This window comes from Gekko japonicus, unplaced genomic scaffold (assembly GCF_001447785.1).
Source record: "Gekko japonicus isolate JY-2015 unplaced genomic scaffold, Gekko_japonicus_V1.1 scaffold897, whole genome shotgun sequence".
NCBI lineage: Eukaryota > Metazoa > Chordata > Lepidosauria > Squamata > Gekkonidae > Gekko > Gekko japonicus.
The window spans coordinates 314769-334823 of NW_015164211.1; the positions used below are offsets into that span (position 1 = coordinate 314769).

Sequence of the window (20055 nt, forward strand, 5' to 3'; positions counted from 1 at the left end):
GCACTTTTTAAAAGTCAGTTGAGTCTTTTGCAGAATACAGTCTACAAACTGAAGTACTATATGAAAGGTATAAAAGACTAACATATTTAAACAAGTAACCATAGCCATGATCACTTGCATAGATTAAAAGATTTCCAGAGTGGCAACTTCTCTGGCTTTCAGTCATTTTATGTCTGAAACTAATACCAAGAAGAAACATTGCAGTTCTTTTGACAGTCAATACCATTACTCATATATCTTGGGCTACAAATCTACAATACCAGAGAAATATTGCAGGAAAAGAATGACAAGTCTGGAAACTCTAAGCCACTTGATATTGCAGTTGGGTTCACCAGTCATTACTGCTTGGTGGTCACATATCTTTTCCTAAGTTCCATTAGAACAAAAAGTAACAGACCAGCTCCATTAAACTGCAGAATTTTAAAAAAATAATGCTATGCCCAATACTATTCTACTTGATCTATCAAGTGTATTTTAATTTGGCACATTATAGATGTACAGGTCGAGAAAACAGACTTTACAATTAGAAGCTAACAAACAGAAAATCAAAAAATGTCATGAGAAAATAAAAAGCATTTCCCCCCATGGATAATGCCATTTTCTAATGGATAATGCCATAATATTTCAGTCAGCAACAAAGTACACCAATTACATTTCCTACGATCACTTAACAGCTAGAGTTTTTCCTCCAACATCTTTATTGTGCTGTTACAGTGCCCCATGTATAAATCCGAATATTAAAGGCTAGGAGATCCTGATCGACAATTCTATTTGCTTTCCCCCTTAAAATCAGCCTCATTTCTGTGCAGATAAGTAGGAATCTGTGAGGTCCTGTAAACTCTGGCTGCCTTCCAGCAGCAGTTTGAATCAACTGTCCCTTGCTGGCATCATTCTCCCTTTATTTTACAAGACTGTGTATCAGACTGTCGTATCTCCAAAATCCTTGTTCCAACGAATATAAGCTTCCAGGCTCTGAGGACTGAGACTACGCTTTATTTTCTTCAAGGACTCAGTGAAATCTGACAATCTGATGTTCCTCATCTAAAAGCAAAGAAAGCATTTTACATACATTTCTATATATTGGGCTTGCTTTTCTAGTTATATTTTGACCAAGATGAAATGGAACTTTAAAATATGCTTATTTACCTATGAAGCTCCAAAAAACAAAACAAAACAGTAGAATGAAACTCCCCCCCCAAAAAAAGTAGAATGAAAACCAGCAGAACAAAAGTTAAGCAGAGAGAGAATAATGACAAAATAAATTATATTAGATCTGTTTTCTTATTTCTATATATGGCACTAGGGATGGGCACAAACTGAGAAACAAACTGTGGTTCGAACACAAACCAAGTTGGTTTGTTTGGCTGTGTTGTTCCCGAATCCAAAAGCAAGCCACCTTTTTTCTATGGAGGTTCATTTGGTTCATCAGAGCAATTCGTTCTCCAGATAACCTGACACCAATTCAATCAATTCCTAGGCAACGCTGGGGGTGGACTTGTGGAGAGCCCTAGAAGTACCCATAGAAGTTGTCCATAGCTTGATTGGCAGCTCTGGGAGTCAACCACGGAGCTTCCACTCTGCTCTATGGGAGCAGATTGTGTGTGTATACACGCACACACCACAGACTCAGCTGCTTTCACTTTGTAGCAGGAAGAGAGAGGAGTTAGTTGTTGTGTGAGAGCACATCAGGAAGAATTGCTTGCTGCTGAGTTTTCCTTGGGGCACCTGTTTGGGGGGGCCCTATAACTCAGACATCCCAAATCCAACCTTCACCAAACTTGGAGGGTGGGTGAAGGAGAGCTTGCTGAAGACTCCGTGTGAGTTTGACATCTCTAACTCACAAGGGAGCTGTTCTACCACCTCCCAAACTCATGAACCGAATGAACCACACACTGGTTTGGGAAATGGGAAGTTTGTGAAAGTTCATGGTTCGTGTACTCAAACAAAACATTGAACCACCCCAAACCACCATTTCCCCGGTTCGTGCCCATCCCTATATGGCACTATATATGTGAATTTCAAGGTTGCTCCCAGTTACTTCTTTTCACTACCAACATTTGTTGGCTTGAATGTTGGACATAGGTTTGAAACAAAGACTACAGATACCCAGTAATATCTAAGAGTCAATTTCTTATACATAGTTAAAGTTGCATTCAGATGTCACAAAAACCATGGTTTCTGCAACAATCTCTGGTTAGTTTAGCAGGTATAAGTAACATATGATTGAATCTGTGCATAAATATGGGTAGTCTGTTGCTTGTACCTTCTGAATCCCACCAGCAAGGGCACTGCCATCTCTGTGATCAGACGGTCACAAGAGGCAATGCTACTTAAAGCAGTCTGTGAATTCAGATGTCACAACAAACCACAATTGGTACAAAAATTGCTAAAAGTAACTACAAACCCTTATTTGGCACTAACAAATAAACTTGGACAATCTGCAAAAAGAGCCTTGATTTTTTGCTAAGTCACCCTGAAAGCTCTGGTGCCAGCTAAGTCTGGAACTCCGAGGCTGTTCTTTTCCAGTGAGCTATGATGGATCAAGATGCAAGTACGTGGTTAGTATAGTTACTGATCAGCTCATCTCTGCCACTAACATGGGGCCCTGCCTCCTCTCTGTTGGTTCTCTCTACTGGAAATTGGCTGTGTTTCTGGGCCCCATGTTAGGGGGCAGATATGAGCTGGTCACTACCTAAACTAAGTGGGCGTTGATTAAACAGTCTAATGCTTTTTGCTTTAGCAGAAAGACTTCAGAATTCTAAATCCCCTCCTGAATTTTAGGCCCCAGTGTTGAACATGTAGACTATGTGGTGACACATCCTAAACTGTTTTCATAATAAAGTTTTATACAACATATGAAAAAGACTGACAACTTTTAGAATGTGCTTGTTTTCTCATACTCCCATACTAAATTATAAACATATATTGCAGATTACCTTCCTATTTCAATTAAATATTTTAATAATGTGGTCCACATTATGAAGATAAACAAATAAGACCATTCACTTTGTGAAACACATTGTTCAAACAGGTATGAAAAGTTTAGACAGGATTATTTTTATCTCAGGAGTATTTGAAATACAGGTGTGTCTGGGGACAGCTCAAAGCACTGGCTCCTACATTTATGATACTAAATGGTTTAAAGGCCATGGTATTTGAAAGACTGCTTCTTCCTGTAGTGTCCAGTTAAAATCCTCTTTAGAAGCTCTGCTCTCTGTGCCCCCAGATGCAGAGGTGAGGTGGGTGGCCATCAGGAACAGGGCTTTTTTAGTGGTATCACCTTTGGAATGCCCCTCCTACTTGAGGCTTGCCTGATGCATACCCTACTCTTTAACCATCTGACCAGAACATATTTATTATACCCAGGCTTTCAGCTAAGGAGTTTGATCATGTAAAACTGTTTTTAAAGTCTCCTTCTAGACTGAGGACAGTCTTACAAGGATAATTTTACAGAGCTGAACGGTTTATGCCGGGGCTGGGCTTTTAACTGTTGTTTTATAGGTTGCTAGTTTTCATAGTTCATGCTGTTTTTAGGATTTCAGCATGTGTGCGAGCTGCTATGAACAGGATTCTGTAGAGGCAGCATATAAATTCTCTAAATAAATAAGTATAAATACACAACCTATGCAACAGCTATAGAAAACACAGTTCCCTTCCCCCATTATAAAAACAACCTGTAAAGAGAACTTATAGTATTCTATTTATAAAGGTTATGAAGCAAATAAGACAAAGCAGGGGGAGGGGTTGGGTGGGAGGGATGTCGCAAAACAAATTTAAAAATTCATACCTCACTGGCAGACATATTCTTCACTTGCTCAGGCTTTAGTTCTACAAATTAGAATAAATACAATCAATGAACTTCAAAAGGAAAAAAATCACACCAGAAACTTCAGTATTAGCACCCTCAATTACTTTAAGAAGGCAACACCAGTAGTGGTAAAGTTCCCATCAGTTTTCAGTTATCTAGGACAGCATGTAAAATTATTGTTGCAGACTAATAAACAATAAAGGGAGAAATGACTTGGAGAAGTAAAAGCTGTTAAAGTATTTTCTGAGTATTTCAGTACTGGATATTAATCTCAGCTTTGGGAGAGACCCATGCCAGATGTTTATGAACAACTGATTTTTACTGAGGATACGCACACAGTATTTATACTATTGACGAGGATCCAGAGAGGCACATATGCACACAATGTGCTTCCACATGATTCTTCATTCTACCTGCAGCCACTCCAGCCACACTACTTCAATGGGCTGGATGGCATTATATTGGATGCCCACAAAGATCACCACTCCCACCGCTTTTAGATTCCAACAACTTTATATAGCTATTTTAAGCCAAATTTCCAAAATCCCTTGTTAGTTTACTTTGAATCCTCAAACTGTCAGGTAAGCACCAGCTAAAATATCATTTATTTATTCTGCTTGAAAATCTAACCTTAAAGTGTATTTTGAGTGCTCATTTGCATTATTTTAAGTGACAAACTTAAAACTGGATCTTTCTTTTTGACTGAATAGCCTAGTGATGTTTACAGAAATGAATGTACTTTGTTGATTCAACACTGCATCCACTACACCTGCTAGGAGAACAGCAAGCTGATTTCTGTCACAGATGGTGAGGTAAGAATATGCTTGCATGATCACAGTTCACTCTACATTGGGAAGTCTCCAAATGTAATCAGGTTATTAGCAGTAAACTGCAAGGATCACATGATACCAACTCTGAAAACACTGCTTTAATTGCATTTTTTTTGGGGGGGGGGTCTAGCCACCTTACATTTGTTATTTTTTCCTTAACAGCTAATGATGCTTACCTCTAATAGGGCCAAGAGCTGCATCTTTTGCTAATGCTGTTAAGTCACTCCCCGAGTATCCTTCTGCCATTCTTTATAAAGAGGAAAAATGAACACTGGGTTTCAGAATTTAATAATTAAGTGTTGTATTGAATGTTTTACAGTCCATCTTACAAATTAAGCTTCAGACATAGCTTTAGAACATCAGTATCATGACAATGGCATGATATGTATATCTTTACACCACTATTTACATTGAAAGCCAGAAAATCAAGCACACACATAAAATACCATTAACATACACTTTTAGAATTCTTGCTAATGAACAATAGCTACAAATAGTGTCCTCTCTAAGCTGAGTTAGTGTGAGCTAGCTCACAGTTTTTTAGCCTCCGGCTCACACATTTTTGTCTCCAGGAAGGATGGCTCCAGAGAAAACTAATTTATGCAGTAGCCAAATCGCGCGCTCACAACTTTAATGCCAGTAGCTCACAAAGTAGAATTTTTGCTCACAAGACTCCACAGCTTTGAGGGAGCATTGGCTACAAATACAGCCAAATATACACCCGTAAGAGTTAATGATAAAAAGTTACTTACCTAGCTAGCTGTGCCAACTCTTTTTGGGTTAATGGATTTCCTTGCTTGCTCAAGAGATTTTTTAGTAAAAGCAATCGTGTCTGTTAAGAAACATTCAGTAGCTGTAAGTCTTGAGATCATAAAATATCCAGTGCCATAATTGGTCTAAAACAGTGATTAACAGCTAATGATGCTTACCTCTAATAGGGCCAAGAGCTGCATCTTTTGCTAATGCTGTTAAGTCACTCCCCGAGTATCCTTCTGCCATTCTTTATAAAGAGGAAAAATGAACACTGGGTTTCAGAATTTAATAATTAAGTGTTGTATTGAATGTTTTACAGTCCATCTTACAAATTAAGCTTCAGACATAGCTTTAGAACATCAGTATCATGACAATGGCATGATATGTATATCTTTACACCTCTACTATTTACATTAAAAGCCAGAAAATCAAGCACACACATAAAATACCATTAACATACACTTTTAGAATTCTTGCTAATGAACAATAGCTACAAATAGTGTCCTCTCTAAGCTGAGTTAGTGTGAGCTAACTCACAGTTTTTTAGCCTCCGGCTCACACATTTTTGTCTCCAGGAAGGATGGCTCCAGAGAAAACTAATTTATGCAGTAGCCAAATCGCGCGCTCACAACTTTAATGCCAGTAGCTCACAAAGTAGAATTTTTGCTCACAAGACTCCACAGCTTTGAGGGAGCAGTGGCTACCAATACAGCCAAATATACACCAGTAAGAGTTAGTGATAAAAAGTTACTTACCTAGCTAGCTGTGCCAGCTCTTTTTGGGTTAATGGATTTCCTTGCTTGCTCAAGAGATTTTTTAGTAAAAGCAATCGTGTCTGTTAAGAAACATTCAGTAGCTGTAAGTCTTGAGATCATAAAATATCCAGTGCCATAATTGGTCTAAAACAGTGAGACAGGAACTAGTATTTTCTAAATGGGAGAATCCTGTCCTTATGAAAAACACTTTACAGGCATCCAAGGAATATAGATGCTGTGTTAGAAAAAACAGCTAAGGAGAACCAAGTCCTGATTCAGGTGTAACGCTGACAGCCCCTTTGGAAAGGCAGAGATATCAGGATGCAGAACTGCCTTGTTCCATGGACTAGTAAATAAAGATGATGGAGTTATAAGTGGTCTGAAGAACATGTGGTTCGAAGGGCAACACTGACAAGACATGTACTACCAGTTCCTGTGGAATGGGTTTAGGAAGTGAATGACAGATTGTGACAGATGGGTGATAACAAGAGCATGATAACACCTGACAGACTCCTGCCGAAAACGCATATGGACATAATGCAGAAGATGCCAGTAAGGGGCAATGGGACTATTGTTCTCAATCACAGCTGTATTCTCTCACTCTCCCAGAGGGAGACAAAAGGACTTGCCACCAGAGAGTCGCTTTGAACTCAGAGGATCAAACACACCCTGCTTATTTCTGGCAGTAAACCAAGTCTCTCTCATATGCTGTTTTCAAAGGCACAGGAGGCCTGAATCATGGCCCTCAACTGGTGACATTCACCCTCCCCCACGCTTGTTAAAAGTTGCCTGCTGTGCCATAAATGTGCAGTATTGCAGAAGGATGAAGTAAAATTGGGCTACACCCAGCAAACCAAAAAGGCAAAAAATGCCAGGTAATATGTGATTGGTATATTATCACTCAAAGCTGCTACATTTTTTGCCATGCAGGCTTCGCCAGGGGGATCAGAGAATTCACCTCACGCTGGACCTGTTCAACAACAATGAAATTAAATTAAATCCAGCAGTAGGTGAATTCTCTGATCCCCCTGATGAAGCCTGCACAATGAAACGCATAGGGGCTTTGTATGATAATAAGCGAGTCACCTATCACCTGGCATTTTTTTCCCTTTCTGGTTTACTGTACTGTAGAAGGACAAGTTTGATGGATGGTGGCATTCACAGAGCAGAAAAGATTTAATGCAGAACTAGCTGCCAGTGAAGAAGTCTCTGAGGACAGTGTGTTCTATCAATGCTGCTGCAGTCAAAAGAAAGCTGAGCAGGAAACTGTCTCCCCTGTACCTTAGGCACACACAGTCAAGACTACATGAGGGGGGGAGATTTTTTGCATCTAAAATCTATCTCTTGATGATTGTAGGATGCAGAGACTATGAAGAAGAAAGGCTGAAGATCACTACACTTCTGAAACTTGATCCAGAAATCATTTTTCTGTTTGCACGTTATTACACAAACAGAAGTATAAGAATTGCTAGAAAAACTACCAATTATCACTCAGTGAAAACTCCTGCCCAAACATTTTTTTTAATTTTTATTTTAAACAACAAACATCTTAACAAAACGAATTCCAACATTTTAATGCAAGCTGTTATGATTCTCCTTAGATATTGCTTTCCTGTAGCTAATGCACATATCGTGTTCAACAGAAACTAAGTGAATAAACCCAGGGAAGCTGCAATGCCCAGAATACCTGCCACCTCAAAACAAACAAACAAAAAAATTCCAGCATTCAAAATGAACAGTGTGACTTTGCTTAACTTGGTTATGCTCCATGTGAATATATTTGTTTCCAATAAATTTAAAATTTTTGGTAGAAAAGGATATAGTAGATTTAATAAGAGCTGCGCAGAGAGAACTGAAATTAGACTCACATGGTTAGATCCAGACTAATGTTTGCATAGGCACAAGGGTTTCTGCCTGCTAAACTTATTCTCCTGCCGTTCCTCTCCCATGGGAACCCAAAATGTCTCTGAAACCCCGGGGAGGGGGAACCTTCTCCTCTAGGAATAAGATTTTAGAGGACATTTTGGGCTGCCATGGGAGGCAGGAAATTTGCACTTCGGACACAGTAATCCTGGTGGTCATATAAACAGTCTAGATCCAAGCCACAAAGAATTACAGGCAGTAACATATAACTAGGGACTCTGGTTTCTCAAAATCTATTCAGATGTCAGCATATGATCAAACTTTTGCTTCTTCAAAGAAACATGAATTTTTTCTAATGAAAGCTGAAAGTCTTAAAGTACAAGAAAATAGATTGTGGAACATAAAAATCTCCTGCTGTGCAACCTCTATATAAATAATGCACATGAAGACATTACATTTGTGGAAAACTATGTGAATCGTAAGCTGCAAATTTAAACCAATAAAATAATCTGGATCCCCATAAGAACTAACAGGAAGGTGCACTAGTAGGTGAGAACGTATTAACAAGCCACGTACCTCTTCATTTGGTAAAGATACATATACCCGCTTGGTGAATCGTCTGAAAAACAGGTATGACAGAAGCTGTAGTAAGAAGATCAAAACACCTTAAAAACCACATCTCAGATGTCAATATCTAAGAGCCGACATCATACTTTCGAAAGAACAGTTGTAGTCAAAGATGGCATTGACAGCGAAATCTTCCCTCTGACAGAAGGTTGTCCATAAATGCAGCACATTTCTTTGCTAAAATATATGCGCCAGAAAACTAGATAACTATTTTAAACTTTGGTTAGTCTAACTCCTGTAAAAATTCAAATTTCTATTCAGTGAAGCCAGTCTATGCTTTTCTCAATAAAAGAATTTTCATAAACGTGTCATGTTTGCATGCACACACACATAAATTGTTTATTAAACATAACATAGCATATACAAAGAGCTGGAAACCAAGACACTCGCGTGCACAAGAAATAGGTTTAAAATAAGCTGATGCAAGCATGTTCTCCCAGTACTACTTATATAGCTAGAGAGATACAAAATTTCTGCAAAATTTGAAGCTACGAGGAAAAGCATTTTTGGAACAAGTTAGTATAACTCTTTTCACTAACCTACACTTATTTTAACATAAAATGAATTTTATATATATCTTAGTATATATAATTGTACTATTTGGTACAATTGTACTATACTTATGAAATCTGACAGAATGTCGGTTTTCTACAAACAAAACTACTAATATACCCTGTTATTGCGAGAGATACCCACAAAGTGCTGCATCCTATATTACCTTAGTATTTGTCTTAAGTTTTTGCTATCGAAGAGGTAGGAAAGAGTTGAAAAAATGTAGTGAAAAAGTCTTAAAGTGACAAGTGGTCACATTTAAACAATAAACATATCCTTGAAAATATGCTGTATGTGTGACAGGTTATTGCATCTTTCAGAGTACCTGAGAACAGCATCATCAAGCTCCTGTGGCCTGTTAGTTGCTCCCATCACAAGTATTCGGTCTTCTCCAGAAGACTGTACCTATTATTTCCATAAATCAGATTTATTACTTCATTTTGAAGCTGAGTTGCAGACAATTAGGAAATAATATTATGATAAACACACTGAACATGCATGCAGGGCAGGGCTGGCTCTATCACAAGGCCAACCTAGGAGGCAGCCTAGGGACGCAGCTGGAAAACAGGGCAGCGGAGAGACTGAGAGCGAGAGAGAGAAACTCGGCAAGACAGCGCGTGAGCCTAACGCGCTTTACAGGTAGCGGCAACAGCACTCCTCAGCCGTGCCAGGCAGAGCCAAGGTGCAGCCTGGGTGACCCGCGGCTGCCGCTTCAACAAGTCCACCCCCGCCTCTGCCTCCTCCACCCCACTCTGCCTTCGAGGACTGGACCGGACAGGGGGGAGGGGAGAGATGCTGGCAGGGGGGGTGAGGGAAAGGAGGGCGCCCACGAGCCCTGAGCGCCGATTAGGCGTGATACACCGCTGTCAGTCTAACTGCCCAGTAAACGCACACATCCCGGTGGTCAATCTGCTTTGCCTCCTTAGAGACGCCTGTTTTTTTTACAGCTCCCCCTCCGCGTCTCTGTGACTGGCAGACCCAATTTGGGGGGGTGGGGGGGATGCCTGGCTGGCTTTGGCTGGAAGACTTGCTGCTCCGGGCCCAGGAAGAGACACTGCCTGGTGTAAACCTTCCCAGCCCGTTTATATTTCGGGTCCCAGGAGAGTTTAAAGCTGGCAGGAAGACTGGGAAGGATGCTGCTCAAGGGACCCCGAGGACGCCTTCTCCGCGGGGAAGGGGGTTCAAACGGCGCTGGGGAGCTGTTTTAACTGTGAAAGTAGACTGTGACGGGCAGCGGAGGGGGGATCATCATGTAGACAAGGAAACCAACAAAGTTAAAAAAACAAAACAAGAAGGCAACTAGCAGCAGGGTTTCTTTACAGGGGGCTGACAACGGAGAAGACCACGTGCTGCATTTGCATTAACTCTGTGTGTGTGTGTGTGTGTGTGTGTGAGTGAGTGTGAAGTGCTTTCAAGTTGCTCCCAACTTTGCATTCTTCCTAAAATGCATTTATGTTTGAAAACTGGTGGGCCCACCGGGGGGTGGGGGGGTGGACGGGACCAGAAGGTATCCTCGCCTAGTGTTCAAAAAAACCTGGGGTCGGCCCTGCACGCATAACTAATAAATCACAGTATAAATTGGGGGGGAAATACCCAACACTACCTTACAGTAAATTATAAACAATACACATGGTATACTTAATGGGTTAAACCTTCACTTATTTAATTTATTGAATGACATTTTTTTTAACAGAAGATTCAAGGTAGACTACAAAAGTAAAAGCCATAAGAACCATTTACTAACTCAAACACTAAAAAATTACTGCAGTTTTCTTTCCATAGAAACGTCCTCCTAAAAAGTTCTGCACATTCTATGAAACAATAATAGTACAGGAGGCTTTCTAATCTTGTTGGACAGCCTATTGCACCAGGCAGTGACCACAAGAGAGAATGCTCTGGTATGGGCAGGTGCTCATCTCATTCATGCGCAGGCCTTGTTCACATGAGCGAAACTATTGCAGCAGTGCAAGAGGTGTTCCTTCATATGTGTGGGTCCAGTCCACAAAGAGCTTAACAGGTAATAACCCTAAACCCAGAAACTAATCTGTAACCAATTATTTGACTGCAGAATACATGTAATATGCCCATTCTCTCTAGTTCCTGATACTAATGAGCTTCAGAGTTCTGTAGCAACTCTGTGGAATTCAAGGGCAGTCCCACAGACAACATGTTATAATCATCTCACTTTGACATTATTATGGTATAGACTGGCTGGCTCAATGTAGGGAGCCGCCCTTCATGCTAAAACGAGATAGAACAAAGCATTTTTTTCACTGCTAAACTAACTCACATCTTGAGCAATAGTACTGGATATAACACCCAGACTCTTAACCAAGTTAGCCTGAGTCAAGCTAAGCCCCATCGCACGTGGAAAGCAACAACACCCTCCAAAACTTCAGCCTTAACAACCAATATCACCTCTGTCATGTCAGGATTAAATTTCACCCTTAATTACTACACTATAGCAGCCAGGCAATGACTGAAGACTGAAACAGCAGCAACAGATGGTCCAGGCAAAAAAAACAGAGCTAGGTATCATCGGCATACTGATGCCACCCAACTTTAAAGCCATGGATGATCTCACCCAACAGCTAACAGCATGGGCAGTAAAGCTGACCAGCTGAAATCGGTAGGATAAGTCCTGCACTGAAGATATCAGCTTCAGCAACACTCAGTCTAATCCATCAGAAAATATTTAAGGTGTTCAAAAGTACACCCCTTAACACCTACTTCTACCTCCAAAATGTCTCAGCAGCATGATATCATCTACCCGATCAAAGGCTGCTGATAAATCCAAGCAACAACAACAAAGCACAGCACACTATATTCAGACAAAGATAATCAACCAAAGACACCAACACTGTCTCCATCCTGTAACCAGGCCTGAAAACAGACTGAAAATGGTCAAGGGCAGATGCATCGTTCAGGAAGACCTGGAGTTGCTCCACCACCACTCTCCCAATTCTCTCACAAAGGCCAGTAATAACTGGCCATTCCATTCAACTCCAGTGTCACCAGACACCTTTACTGCCTGTACTTCAAAAGGGAATTAGATAAGCATATGGAGCAGAGGTCCATCAGTGGCTATTAGCCACAAGGTATAGATAGGGACCAGTGTTCCCTCTAAGCTGAGTTAGTGTGAGCTAGCTCACAATTTTTTGGCCTCTGGCTCACACATTTCTGTCTTAGCTCAGGAAAGATGGCACCAGAGCAAACTAATTTATGCAGTAGCCAAATCTCTTGCTCACAACTTTAATGCCAGTAACTCACAAAGTAAAAATTTTGCTCACAAGACTTCACAGCTTAGAGGGAACATTGACTCTGGGGCAAGTGATGCCCTGTCTTCTTCGTGCTTGGGGGGGGGGGTCAACAGTGGGAGGGCTTCTAATGTCCTGGCCCCACTGGTGGACCTCCCGATGGCACTGGTATTTCTGGCCACTGTGTGATACAGAGTGTTGGGCTGGATGGGCCTTTGGCCTGATCCAACATTGGCATCTCTTATGTTCTTATGTTACTATACTACAAACAGTCAGGTGGTGCAATGATTACACTGGCGGGCTGGGATATGGGAGATGCTGGTTTGAATTCTTGCTCTGCCATGGAAGGTTGTAGGTTGACCCTGGAGGGCCAGTCACAAACTCTCAGCCTTGTCTACCTCACAGGGATAAAATGGGAGAGAGGAAGAAAGAAATGAAAGAGAACAATATAAGCCACTTTGGGTCCCTACTAGGGGAAAAGGCAGGGTATAAATGAAATAAGAGATTTTAATTACCAAAAACTACAGAAATGTCACAGCTAACCACTACCTGAAAGTTTAATGACAGATCTAGGAGTCAGCAATACCTTAGTACTTTGTCCACTATGGGGGACAAAGAGTCAGCACACCTTAAACTAATGAGCCAAACATTAACTAGCTACAGTTAGTACCCACTGAGAGCTTCCAACTAGGATAAACAGAAGTCTAATACTTACACCATCAAACTCTATTAAAAATTCTGTTTTTAGACGTCTGCTGGCATCATGTTCACCTTCTCTTCTTTCACATAAGAGACTATCAACTTCATCTGAAAATTAAGCGGGAACAATATGAAATTTCTGAGCTTCCAAATAAAAATAACTTAAAACATTTGGCATGCAGAATATATACCTAAAGGCATTTTTCCTTCAACAATTTTGTACATGCTACTTCCTTAAACGGCAAAAAAAAAATAAAAAATTAAATGGATGATAACATCAACCATCTTAATTTAAAAGTTAACTTTAAAATCTAAAAGTTAAGTTTAAAAGTTAATTTTCAAATGACCAGAGCAGCTTACAATAGGAATAGTGAAGTCTTACCTATAAAAATTATAGAAGGCTGAAGTTCTCTGGCCACTGCAAAAAGGGCACGCACCAATTTCTCCCCTTCACCAACCTATGAGTATTAAAGTATTTACTTTATTAAATACATAAGTATAAATTTGTTTTTAACAAAAGTTGGCTCTATGTGAAAGACTATTTTAAATTCCATTCCATGAACCCATGACATCAACTCAATGCTACTACATATGATATGCTCTCTGCATTCCTTTACAAAACCCCAGTTTAATGTGTGTCAATGTATTTTTACAAATTCCAGTAAAATAAAGTGTTGGCTTTCTTATGTTTTTCCAAAAACGCAATTGTATATTTTCAAATAATTGTAATTAGGAACTTATATTCAATGTATTGCAAAAACCTGCAGCTGGCTCTAAAGAACCCTCATAGGTTGTATGAACTGAGCAAAATTATTATTCTGTCAACAGGCTGACAATTTTCGTTTTCTGATCTCATCTGGAAGACGACAAAAATACTTCAGATGACAAAAAATGAAGAATGGGAAGACCTGAGAAAATGATGTTTTGAGGTACCAGAGTTGAAGAAAGAGTAAAAGAGGAATACACAAAGATATATTTTTCTTCCATTTCTCCCTTCCCACAAGCAATTTCCCAGCTTAGGATGGTAAGTAAGCAGCAAAAGGGCATAGAAAGATCATGTCTCATCATTGTGCATCCAGGTACTCTTCTCTAGCCTCCCTAAAGGCCAAAGCTACATATTATAACCGGTCAATTTCCCTCAATTTTGAAAAATGAAAAGTAACCACAGGAGGCTGAAATTCTGAGCAGAGAAAAGCAGTCAGGAAGGAAAGAACAGGGGCAGTTTGAACATAAACACTGCACACTTCTTCGCTTATGTCCATTTATTCTTTGCATCTTCCTGGACTGAATCCTCCTGTACCAAATTGAAACCTAGGTTTCCGGTCTCATTAGCAATGCTGATTATCTCCACATCCACTACCCCTCTGCACATCATGCCTGCTATTGCCATTCGGCATCTGAAATCATCTTTATAAAGTTTATATCTCCAGTATCTTGTGTTACATTTTATGGCACACATGGCCTGGCCCGACAAAGTGACATTTATGTCAGATCCGGCCCTCATAATGAATGAGTTCAACACCTCTGTTGTAGGTGTTACCAGGGCATGAACCACAGTGGCACATTTTTCTTGCTCAGGAAATGCCACAGCTGGCTCATCAGCCAAAGCTGGTGGAAGGCGCCCCTCTCCACCACTGCTACCTGTTTACCCAGCAGGAGGCATGGGCACAGCAGCAGCATCATACAACAAACCACATCTTTTAGGATGTGTGTGCAACTCCATTTAGAACAGGAGACACCTCAAATCCCAGACTGGTCCTTCTGGCCACCACTAGCACCTGTTGGGGTTAAGCTTCAGATACACATATGGTTATCCTGCTCAAGTTTGAAGTCCAGGCATGAAGGCAGGAGTCAAGTTACTGCAGCTGGCACCAATAATGTATTATGGGTGTTGTTTCAGCAGAGGCTGAAGGTGAAATGAGGCCTTAAATACACTGCTGACCTGATAAGAATATTGCCAGTTACTAGGAACCCCCCCCCAAAAAAAATCTGGTAGAGCTGCCCAGCCTTGCCCTTGGTTCTTGTGATGGCATGACATCCCTTGCCAGAAAATCCAGAAGTGAGTCCTCTCTAGGAATCACAGGGGACTCTATGGATTTGCCATAGAGTTTCCAGTAATTCCTAGAGAGGTGCAGCATTACTTCAGGGTTTTCCCCTAAAGTAACATCACATCATTGCCACCAGTACTCTCCCCTTCAAGACTTTACCTCCTCAGTTTCTTGCCGTTTGTCAGGCCATACATGTGGGTTGTTCTTTCTCATGTAACCCTGGCAGCTCTACCCCATGCCTAGCAACTCTACTGCCCAGCAATTCCTTCAACAGCTAAATTATGGTTTATAGCTAAGCTGCAGCTGAGTTGCTTAGAGAAAAAAGGCTTGTTAAAGAGCTAAAAAGGGAAGAAAACACTGGAGTACAGCATCCACCATCTTGAAGGTGGCATTAAGCTCTGCCCCCTCCCACTGGCTGCTGGCAGAGCTTTCACACAGAGGCTCTGCCTGCAGCTGGTGTGCCATATCTCCTTTTAAGTCAGGGCAAAGGAAGTGTTTCTTCGCTTGAGCTTAAAAGGAATACTCCAGGTGTCAAGCAAGTTGTGCTCAGAAACAGCCAAATATCTCATGCATACTTTTTACAGCAATTTCTCACTTAGAATGGCAAAAGAGGTAGAGGAGGCAAAAAGTCTCTTCCTCTATTTGCTGATTCTGAAAAAGAAAAGAGTGGAGGTGACTGAGAGATAAGCAGGAATATCTGCTGTTCTTGTCATTCTTCTTGCTTTCCAAAGCCTCTTTGCAGGTCTGAATATCTGCTGTTCTTGCTTTCCAAAGCCTCTTTGCAGGTCATGCAGGTAAAGATGGGTGGTGGTGGTGGTCAGGGGGTACATGAGAAAGAACAAACCACATGCATCATTTGTCATTTCCCCCTGAACTTCTGCCAATATACAACATAAATGGGAAAAGGGAGAGTGGATATGCAGCACCATCATGGCTCAGACCTCCTCTTCTCTTCCAAGGTGATCCAGTGGTAAGCAGCTGCTAATCGAGGATGCGCACACTCATTCTCCTATCATTTCTGGTTTAAAAAGGCTTTGCCAGTTTTGTAGCAGAAGCAACAGTGGGACAGAATGAATACAAAAATCAACAATCTCCCAAGGAAGAACTAATTATCCAAATGTCTTAGCAGAAACAGTATCCAGCTTGCAAGGTTTGTGAAGGGCAAATCTATTGCTATGACACTTTGCCTCCTTAGCCCTCTTCTTTAACTAAAAGAGTGAGAGCTCAAAACAGCACACATGGGCTACTTCCAAGTTTTAAGTATTTATGTAGCATGAAGCTGATTATTACTTTCAAAATAAAAAAAATAATGAAGTGGGTACTTGGGTGAATTAAGAGATGGTCCACGTGTTTTAGTCTTCATTGAACTGTGTGCTTTAAGGTGTTTTTCCTGAATGGCTACTGTCTCCAAAGCAGCTCACATTGAAGACAGACTTGCACATTCATTGTATTTTCTTCCATACCTCATCATCTTTCCATTTGGCTCCAACAGGCCTTTATTTAAGGACCCAGAATTATTTGCTGTTATTTCTGTTTACAAAGCCCCAGACCCCCAGGGCTGCAGCTATGGAGAGCAAACTCAAAGCAAAGCCAGAAGCAGCAACTCTAGTATTAAAGGAAGGCAACAATTTCTACTGCAGAAGCCTCGTGCAAATATTCCTCCAGCAGAACACACTAAATCAAGCGCTCCCGGGATGTTTTCTAAAGCGCACAGGCAGAATAAGGAATTAACTTACATATTTTGATGTCAGACTAGCTGCACTTATATTAAAAAACGTTGCGTTCGATTCTGCAGCCACTGCTTTCGCCTGAAAAGAGAAAAAAGGCCAAACTGGAACAACACTGTCCTACAGTTCACAGTATGCTTTCTTGAAATATGTAACACTGAACAGTAGAGTGTCATTAAAGAAAATTCAAAATATTGCTACATTGTTGACACAATATATTATTTCATTGCAGGTAGTATGAAACTAAATTTGAAGGCATTCCATTTCTCAAAACTGTAAACAATATCCACAAAGAACTAAGCACAGGAATTTTTTCAACAACTGTTTAAAGGCCTATTTTTCTCTAAAGCATGTTCCACAACATCCTCTCTTTTATCATAACTGAGAACACGAGTTTATGAAGGGAGGGGTTCCATTTCACTTTCTAGTTGTTTTATTATTTCAGGAAACTAATTTAACAGGAAACTTTGCTATCGCTGACTTGCAAAGTATTATCAAAAGCACCTCAGTACAATATTTTGTGCAAGTGCCTTTTCAACATGGCCAAATGCCTACGGAAAACATTTTCATGAAGTTATGTAGCTCATTTCCAATATAAGGGAAAGAAAAAAGCTGCATAGTAACATCATGTGAATTAACTTCCCAAGTCCTAAATGCCAGAAAGAAATGTACGAACACTGTGCTCCAGAAGCACACGGTTACTTTTTCTCCTCTGAATACCATATGCAGCTTTAGACATGCAGAAGTAAACCTCACCCTTCCTTTCTATTTCAGACAATTCTGGGGGCTAAAAAAAGATTTGCTTGATTCACCAATGGCTACCAATGTGCTTTCACAAAAATTTACAGTAAACACATGAAGAGCTCTCATAACAAGACATGGTGAAGCTCACACATAACATGTTTCCAGTGAGGGTTAACTGTCCAACAATAAAATATGCTCCTATTTTAAAGAGAATAGGCAATGTCAATTTTTCACAATGGCATAAAACAACTGTACAGATTTCCGGGGGGGGGGAGGGGAGTCTTCGCTAAAAATTTGCCACAGAAAAATGGTTCTCTCACCAGCATTGTCTTTCCATTTCCTGGTGGGCCAAACAACAACAATCCACGTGCAGGAGCCCTGAGCCCTGTAAACAACTGAAAGTATGGTAGAATTAAATTATGTTGTCCCACATCATACAAACCGGCAATTTATCAGCATACATTAAATACCCTGATATTTAAGATACAGATTTGGAATGAAGACCATCCAGTCAAACCATCCTAGGACCTTCCTATTCACACTCCAATTATGAAACAGAAGGGGAAGGGGGGAAAAGAGCATATGAGAGATGGCCAATGCAGTCCATATAAAAGAAAAGGAAGGGAAGGACCAACCAAATTTAAGTATTAACACGCTTGGCTCATCTGACAGCCACTGTGTTGTAGTAGTTAGAATATTGGACTAGGATCTACACTCTCGAGGAGGAGTCATTTCAATTAGCAACATGCTGTTAGCTACTACAATGTGAATATACTCTCCCCATTGAATGGTCATAATTACGATCAACCCAAATGGGCAGCAATGGAGAATATTAAGAAAATGACATAGAAAAAAACAAGTTTCTCTGGAAGTAATTTGCCCCAGGCTGTGAATAAACGGTATTGAGATAAACTGAACGGTAATTATTGCAGAACACAAGATTCTCAGGCCTAACATGAAAACAGACAGAAAACAGGTTGCTTACCTCAGGTCTAAGAGATGGAAGAATAACAATTTCTTGCAGTGCCTGCTTTGCTAGCTCCTGCCCAGCGATATCATCAAATTTGACAGATGGCCCACTAACAAATACAGAATACCAATTAGTATAACAATAGACACCTCATTCTTCTACAGTGCAGCTGGATAGTTTCACGCCTCTCAACTCTCCCATTTTTAAGGAATCAAAATCATGAAGTCACCCACAATTTATATTAAAATACTCCAATTCTTGGAACACAGCTTGATGTTTATAGCCCAAAGACGATTCTACTTTAAGCTAACACAGGAAATAGCACTATTACTCTAGAAGAAATCTGGTTAACTTTTCCTACGTAATAATCCAAAGAGTTACTCCTTTTGTGAATGTCCATCTTTTGGCTATATAGTTCTAAGAAAGGCCAACATTGTGAAGATCTTAGCTAACCAAAACTTGGTTTCATGTGAAGAGGCAGGTCATGCAAAAACTGTACTTTTATTTTCTGTGTTCTATACATCCCTATCCCAATACCCTTGTCTTGTTTGTGCTTAGAATAAACATTTTTAAAAACGGATCTATCTTTGTTAAGTTTCCCTTGTTGTGGATGACAGCAGAATGGGGGGATGACATTTATGGAGACAGAGGTGTGTGTGTGTGTGTGTGTGTGGCACCAAGGCTGGGGAAAATCTCTTCCTGCCAGATAGGCCTAGTTTCACAGCCAGAAGTGAAAACATGGGACGTCTTTGATATGTAGTGCCTCTCTATTGGCTGAACAGGTTCTGGTGGGCTGTTGCTCTCCATAAAGAGAAGATTGCTCTACATAAGGAGAACAGAAAACGACCTTTTCCTTCTGTGCACACACATGTGTGTGACTGCGGTGGAAGTATGACCATGCAAAGGACAGCATCTTCTTTACATATACACTCATTTCAATCTCCCAACAGGAAGCGGCGATCAGATGCTCAGGGTTTAGAAGTTCAAGTAGATAGCAATCTTTCTCCCTTTCATTTCTTTTATTGGTCTGCATCTTAGTCCTGAAATCTGTTTTTACTCTAGTTTTGCCAGTAGAATACAGCTTGTTTTACTTGAGAAGAACAATTGCCTTGATTTCCTACCTACCATGGTTCACATTATGAAAGTAGCCAATTTGAATATTTCTCCTGTCAAACGGGGGGGGGGGGGGGGGGGGAACCCCACTGAAGAGGGGGTTGGGGAGCACAGAATTCCTGCCGAGACAAGTGGGTTCTCTAACCAAAATGACTTCATCCCTAGCTTTGGAGCAGGGCTGTGTCTCTCTTGCTCACTCAAGGCCTGTTTGCCTGAGCAGGGAGGGTGGCCTGTTGGGCTTTAGGGCAGAATTGTCACATCCCTCACCGGTCAGCTGCTCAGCACACACTCTAAGAAAAGTTGGGAGTG

General features: G+C 40.7%; 1 protein-coding gene across 1 annotated transcript in view; it reads right to left on the minus strand.

Moving 5' to 3' along the window:
• SPAST (spastin) overlaps nt 1–20055 on the minus strand; it is a 46769-nt gene continuing 26714 nt past the window's right edge. Inside the window, exons 8-18 of the mRNA XM_015408445.1 lie at nt 18649–18742; nt 17984–18058; nt 16929–17000; nt 13527–13602; nt 13161–13252; nt 9514–9593; nt 8586–8628; nt 6147–6226; nt 5568–5638; nt 3788–3828; nt 1–1041 (exon numbers count right to left, since the gene is read on the minus strand). Coding sequence (XP_015263931.1) covers nt 919–1041; nt 3788–3828; nt 5568–5638; nt 6147–6226; nt 8586–8628; nt 9514–9593; nt 13161–13252; nt 13527–13602; nt 16929–17000; nt 17984–18058; nt 18649–18742 — 847 coding nt within the window. The 3' untranslated portion in view covers nt 1–918. The remainder of the gene's footprint in view (nt 1042–3787; nt 3829–5567; nt 5639–6146; nt 6227–8585; nt 8629–9513; nt 9594–13160; nt 13253–13526; nt 13603–16928; nt 17001–17983; nt 18059–18648; nt 18743–20055) is intronic.